Source organism: Etheostoma spectabile, chromosome 11, assembly GCF_008692095.1.
Source record: "Etheostoma spectabile isolate EspeVRDwgs_2016 chromosome 11, UIUC_Espe_1.0, whole genome shotgun sequence".
Taxonomy (NCBI): Eukaryota; Metazoa; Chordata; class Actinopteri; order Perciformes; family Percidae; genus Etheostoma; species Etheostoma spectabile.
In genome coordinates, this window is record NC_045743.1 from 23,594,087 (window position 1) to 23,600,998 (window position 6,912).

Sequence of the window (6,912 nt, forward strand, 5' to 3'; positions counted from 1 at the left end):
ATATATGAAAATATAGAAGGGAGAGCCTCCTAAATATATGTATAAAAAAATAAGAAAGTATAAATCTTGTTTTTACGCACGCAAGGTCCGTCTATCCCACAGTGCCTGTCCAGGTCAAAGTGTGTGCGTGTGTGTGTGTGTGTGTGTGTGTGTGTGTGTGTGTGTGTGTGTGTGTGTGTGTATGTTATTCTTCACCTGTTCTCCCTCAGCTGTATAAGATGTAACAGATACAGCGTAACAAGGCTGAAGGCGCGGAGCAGTGATTATCTCTTGTTTGGTTTCTGTGTGAAGCCTGCTCACTGCTCCACAGCTCCCCTCTTTGCTCAGAGAGGCCTGCCATTATTGGACGTCGTCACCCCTAGTCCTAAAGTGTCCCGGTCGGTGATTGGCCTGCTGCGCTTTCTGATGTTACTCATGTGAGAGTGTGTGAGTTTGTGTGTATGTGCGCATGCTGATGTGATGTTAGGACTTTGTGAAGATCCGACTGTCATGCAGCGGTGTAAAGCTCTGGGTGTGTAAGAGCAGTGCGCAATAGCAACCATAGCCAGTCTTATAGTAAGTCACCGACCATGACGCGCCGGAGCGCCTTTACGCAGGCAGGATGTCCACAGTTTGCGAATAATTACACCAACCAGATAAATATTTCGGAGAGAAAATAACTATGTTTTAGTGCTTTCCTGTTGTCATATTTTGGATACAAACACAGGCCTACAAAGTGGAAGTGGGTTGAGAGAAGAGAAGCCACGTTCTTCAGAGAAGCAGCGATGGAGGAAGAGCGGGACTTGAACAGCACAGACAGCAGCGAGGGAGAGAGCGTCTCCCCCTCTCCCAGCTTGCCCTCGCCGCCCCTACTGCCTCTGCAGGTTGCCCAGCAGGCCCACAGAACCACCAACTTTTTCATCGACAACATTTTGCGGCCGGACTTCGGCTGCAAGAAGGAGCACGGCCTGGGCCCGCGGGAGAGGGCGCAGACCTCCGGCCGGGAACGCGTCCACCCGGTAGTCAGCAGGCCGAGTCTTCCCGGGACGCCGTGCCAGGACTCCAATTGCAGCAGTGACAGCTCTTCGTCCTCCGCCTCCTCTACCTCTTTGGTGAGTCCCCAAAAGAGTAAAAGCAGCGGCGGAGGAATCGCAGCCGCCTCGACCGGGAGCAGCGGCATGAAAGCCGAGGAAAGAACTGGCGGCGGGGCCGGGGAAAACACGTCTCCCTCGCTGGTGGTGCTGAACGGCACCGGGGCGGCAACACCGGAGAGCCAGCCGTTGCTCTGGCCTGCCTGGGTCTACTGCACCCGGTACTCGGACAGGCCCTCATCTGGTAAGGCAATAGTTTTATGAAAAAAAACAAACAGTAGTTTCATAATGCAGGAACAATTGGCTTCTAGGCTACTTCACTTTTGTTAACTTTAATCCTTTTCTGACACGAAACACCAAGACACATTTATCCCAGCCTACATTTTAGTCAGGATATCAAGGGATTTTTTGAAATAATGTAAAGCGGGAAACAACGTTTGATTTAAGAACACACTCAGCTGACCCAATCTTATTTTTATTCATATATTGAGATGTTCCGATGTTCCGTTCGCCTCCTATCCTGCATAAAACGCTGGTATCGGGAAGTACTGGAGTTTATGCACCGATCCGATACCACATAATAAAGCCTTAAAGGAAATTTACGTTAAAGTAGGCCTAGTTTATTTATGTTCTTTTTCCGACTGTCAAACTGGATGATAAAAGAAAGTTCTGTGGCGTTCATGTTTCACAAAGAGTTTAACCTGAGCCACACCGACAACAAAGATAGAAATCATATCCCATCCATACAGTTGTTAAAACATAATAAAATAGATCACACACTGGTGTCAGATCGTATCGGCCGATACGCATGTTCAGGAATTAGACTATATTTAAAATGTAAATTCATCTTAATTCTAGGCCTACTCTCGAAAATGTAGCCAAACGTATGGAGTTTTAAATAAAGTGTTTAATAATAATAATTATGTTTACGTGGTCAGGTCAGAGTTTACCCTTCTTTTTAATTCCTAGAATGGTTTCTGTCTTAATCCTTTAATTATTAAAATTTCCAATGACGTTTGTTGGTTAGCATAATATTAGATTAGCTATATATTAAATATAGCACGCTCCATCCCCTTCAACCAGGATGCAATGCAAACTAAAAAAGAAATCGTTTGTATTTGACATTATGATTCCACCCGTACAAACCAGATTAACATTTGTAACGCATCATTATCATTTAATAATTCATTCATTCATAGAATTAAATTATGTTTTTTTTCCGCCTTCTCAGTTAATTGTTTTCTTTTCTAACTACATCTGTACATTTGGAAATATAATGTGAAACAAAAAAAAGACAAGCATTAGATATTGTGCTATAAGTTTCAAATGGAGAAGAAAAACACACATGCAGCTGAGATTTTGTAACATGAACCTACAAGTTGAGTCAAACATGTCATTCAGTGGTCTGAATTATTGAATAACATCACTCTCTTTGAGACACAATATGTATTGTTACATTTCCATAAGCATTAGGCCAGCATGGATGCTAAAGGATTATGATTGTACAGATGACAGCAGCTGTGTGTGTGTGTGTGTGTGTGTGTTGTGTGTGTGTGTGACACGTGTTTTGGTTCAGGGACTTGATGTCAGCGGATCGACAGCAGACATTTTCTCTCAATATAAAGTCATTTCCCCCTGTGTGATATGTGTGTAACATGTTGTCCTCTGCGTGGACTTTATGAGCTGCTGTCAGTAAAGCATGGCGGAATAAAACACAATGAAATTAAAGGTAAATAATGTCTAGCAGCCCCCAGTCTACGCTACAGGAGACATTTTGAATTCATTAACGGGCTGTTTGTTTGGGGTGTGACGGCCGCCAAAATCACTTTCACTTTCACCAAAATACATATATAGGCTACAACTTATATGTAGCCGTGTAAAACACATGGGAACATGAAGGCTTTCTCCTTAAAATCCTTCATTTACACAGCCTATATTAACTGGCTTTCTTGTAGCAGATAAGTAGGCCTGTGTTATTATTTTTGTGAAAACGACGCATTCCTTTTATTTAGACGCATTTTGTGAATTTGCACAAGAAGTCTAAATATGATACTATATTATAAAGATATGTGCAATAATAAACAGCACACTCAAAGTGAAATAAACGAATGGCCTAAAGAGTTTAATTCCAACAGTCAGACATAATCTTAATTTAAGGACTGTTGGAGGGCCGGTGTGCGCATCATTTCTCTACACAATAAGTGTGTATTTATTCATAGCATTCATGGATGTATCGTCGTTCAGTCTGGTCTTTAACCTTCAGTTTTTCAAATAAGTCTTTAAGAAAATGCAGTAAAAGTGTGCGCAATGTTTGCGTCACTTCAGCCTCTTTCCAATCGGTGCGTTCATTATTAAAACGGCATACACGCTATTTGCCTTTGACTACATTACCACAATAATTGTTTAGCGGAAAGGATATTGTATGCTTTGTGTGTGTGTGTGTGTGTGTGTGTGTGTGTGTGTGTGTGTGTGTGTGTTGTGTGTGTGTGTGTGTGTGTGTGTGTGCGTGCGTGTGTGTGTGGTGTGTAGTGTCTTAACGGACTGATGCTCAGCTGGAGTTTCTATTCTCTGTCTGTCTGCTGATGTTTGATGGAACATCTGATCTTTACACAGCGAAATGTGCAGAGGATTAGAGTTAAAAATACACAGATTCCTTTTGGATTATTATTATTATTATTATTATTATTATTATTATTATTATTATTATTATTATTATTATTATTTATACGCCCATTAACTACCCGAGATGCTATAGTGTATGTAAACAGGGCTGTTATTATTGTACTAATTATGGTTAATTGTATAATAGGCTAATATAACTATTAGGCCTAATAATGCTAATAATAATGTCTCATATGTTGGGAAGAGAGAGAGAAGAGTAGGCTATGTGTGTGTGTGTGTGCGGGGGGTGTTCAAATCCGTTCTTAATTTTTGATCTATTTGATTGTGATAAAGTATTGTCCAACATGCGCTGAATATTCATATTTCCGCTGTCCTGTCCTTTCGCCCTTACTGCAGGCCCAAGGACACGGAAACTGAAAAAGTCGAAAAGTGGCAAAGAGGACAAGCGGCCGCGCACGGCCTTCACGGCCGAGCAGCTCCAGAGACTGAAGACGGAGTTCCAGGTGAACCGCTACATCACGGAGCAGCGGCGGCAGTCTCTGGCCCAGGAGCTCAACCTAAACGAGTCCCAGATTAAAATCTGGTTCCAGAACAAGCGGGCTAAAATTAAAAAGGCCAGCGGCTTCAAAAACGGGTTGGCGCTGCAGCTGATGGCGCAGGGACTGTACAACCATTCCACCACCACCATCCAGGAGGACAAGGAGGACAGCGACTGAGGAGCCGTTTTCCTCCGCACACACACACTCTGTACATTGTAAATATATATAATCTCTAATTTAATGATGAGGATGGGGACGTAGAGCTGAGCGGATCTTCTCTTGCCAGCAGTTCCTCCTCGTCATTTCCGTCTTCGAAAGACAGACTCTTGGACTAACCCACTACTGCAAAACCAAAGATTTTATTGGAAACAGAGCCTGGACACTTTTAAAAACATTTAAAGAGAAAACCATGTAACGTATTTCTGTGTCCCTTAAGCTCCGAGTAAGATGGACCCCCCCCCCTTGGCCGTAAGAAGCCCAGGACGGTGGTTCAGGACGGTGCTGCTGCTGCACACACCGGCCCTCCAGCAGCTACCAACACCACTTAAACCACTTCGACTTTTGTGTTATTGTTTTTCTACACCCAGCTGACTTCTAAGAACTGTGATACAGTCATTTTACACACACAGACAGTGCCAAAAAGAAACAATCTAGTGAAGACAGGGGATGAACAGCCTACGTAAAGTCACTTCTAAGCACGAGAACACACAGTTAATGCCTCCGGGATTATTACAGGAATATTATACAAATACCACAATGTCGGGTCCTTGGCATTGTGAACACTGAGGTTCTTATCTTTATGGAGTTTTTTTGTTTTCAATTGGGTATTTGAACAAGTTTATGTTATGAAATTAAAAAAAATAGGCTATATGCAGTCTGAATTGTTGATGCTGGTTCCAGATTTGTTTTTAATGCAAAATATCTCCATTTCATTTTTATTTACATTAAATAAATAAAGGAGTCTGCATTCTGTCACCATTTCGACCATACAGAAAATATGAATATGAATAATTACCACGGCAAATAAAACGTGAAAAATCTAAATATTTAGAAAATAATAATAATTTGCAGGATTTGGAAACATTATTTCTAAAACCCTGCGTACAGCATATGGTCTATAATAATACGGTGCTGTGTAAAATATAAAAACACATAGTCGGAATCCACCAAATGAAGCGTTTAAATTCTTCACACACACACACACACACACACACACACACACACACACACACACACAGAAAAATCTGTCATTTTCCTATACATTCCTGTTTGTGTGTTACTAAAAGCTCGTGATTTGATTCTTTATAAGCTCTAATGGCATATTTATCATTTCCCTCTACTGCTTCCGTTTGGACTCAGAGTGTGTGCGTACTGCTACTTTAAGGGAATCTTCTAGCATATTGCGAGATTTTTCGCTGTGGTGTTTGTATACTATCCCTCTGAAAGTGACTGTATGATTGCTGCAGTTCAGATGGGAAATATAATACTGTACCTTTGTGCGTCGACTGCTCTGGTGTCACCTTTATTTCGGCAGGTAAAGCTGCACGAGGCCCGCTGTCCCGCCGACGAATAGCATCCCTCAGTCTGAGATATGTTAGCGAGGGGACATATATGATGTACATTTAAACCATGTTTCCAAATAAACACTTTTTATATGGGAAAAAGAAAAAAAAGTCCACGGAAACACACTGACCCATTTTTTTGCCTGTTGGGTGACAATGGATTCAATTAATGAATGCAGGTGTGTGTGTGTGTGTGATGGGGTGGGGGGTGGCGGGGGGGTTCCGCAGCTCATTGGTTCAAGTGAGTGGGACAACTGAATCCATATTCATAGGTTTTTGGAAAGGAGGTGAATTTACACTGCGAGACACGCCGCTATCAGCGCTGTTCAAAGCGTTGCAGAGCATGAAATTGTCTCTCCGTCTCTGTGTTCACTCATTTCATCCGCCAGCCCTCTGTAGGCCTGAAACTAAAATGTAGAGGTGTTGGAGCTGCAGGGGGGGGGCTTCCTTGGTGTGTGTTTGGGGGACATTCGAAAGGCTCAAGGGTCAAGGCCATGTCAGCGGCCGGCAATCCCACCATGACTTTAAAACCCTTATTAAGTTACCATGGACACAATAAACCAGGCCGCCATAGGACTGTATTTCCAAACAGATTTTATATAATTTTTGGGGGGGCTTTTTCCTTTACTGGTGTCAGTAGGTAGACAGGAAAGGGGGGAAGAAGATGGGGGATGACACGCAGCAAAGGCAGGTCGGATTTGAATCCGGGCCACTGCAAAACCCAGCCTACATGGGGCGAACACTCTTACTAGGTGAGCTCAAGGCACCTCCCAAATTTTATATTGAAAAGTTTACATTACAAACATTCAAAAAGCTGCCTTTTTCTTAATTTTTTAATAATAACATAAAGTTATATTTTGACTTGCCTTGTCGCATGATGCTTATCGAAACTCAATTATATAGCCTATCGAGAATCATTCCTATTAATTCATAGCCTACTTACCACTAAAAAAACAAATAATGTTTTTAAATGTATTACAGTAAAATATGACTGCAAAGGTTATTTGACCCTGCCAATCATCCCCTTCAATCAGCTAATAATAATAATGGTGTGCTATTGCACACAGGCCTGAATCACACACACATGCTCTGTACTTATACATGCACTAATTGTAATGG

General features: G+C 42.1%; 1 protein-coding gene across 2 annotated transcripts; it reads left to right on the forward strand.

The window, feature by feature from the left end:
* The first annotated feature begins 467 nt into the window (after positions 1-467).
* LOC116698368 (homeobox protein engrailed-1-B) lies at positions 468-5,845 on the forward strand. Of its 2 annotated transcripts, none has more exons than XM_032530288.1 (2): positions 468-1,314; positions 4,086-5,845. In XM_032530288.1, exons 1-2 carry the CDS (start codon positions 765-767, stop codon positions 4,406-4,408), a joined length of 873 nt encoding a protein of 290 aa, XP_032386179.1. In that variant the 5' UTR covers positions 468-764; the 3' UTR covers positions 4,409-5,845. The 2 variants fall into 2 exon arrangements, with proteins under 2 accessions (XP_032386179.1, XP_032386180.1); XM_032530289.1 differs by having other exon boundaries at positions 4,089-5,845.
* The last annotated feature ends 1,067 nt before the right edge of the window (positions 5,846-6,912 follow it).

What these genes read in the sequence shown, in the direction of transcription:
- LOC116698368 (XM_032530288.1), top strand. Translation starts at nt 765, where the DNA reads ATGGAGGAAGAGCGGGACTTGAACAGCACAGACAGCAGCGAGGGAGAG. An exon ending in CTCGGACAGGCCCTCATCTG is followed by an intron (nt 1,315 to 4,085) that starts GTAAGGCAATAG and finishes TCGCCCTTACTG; the next exon opens with CAGGCCCAAGGACACGGAAA.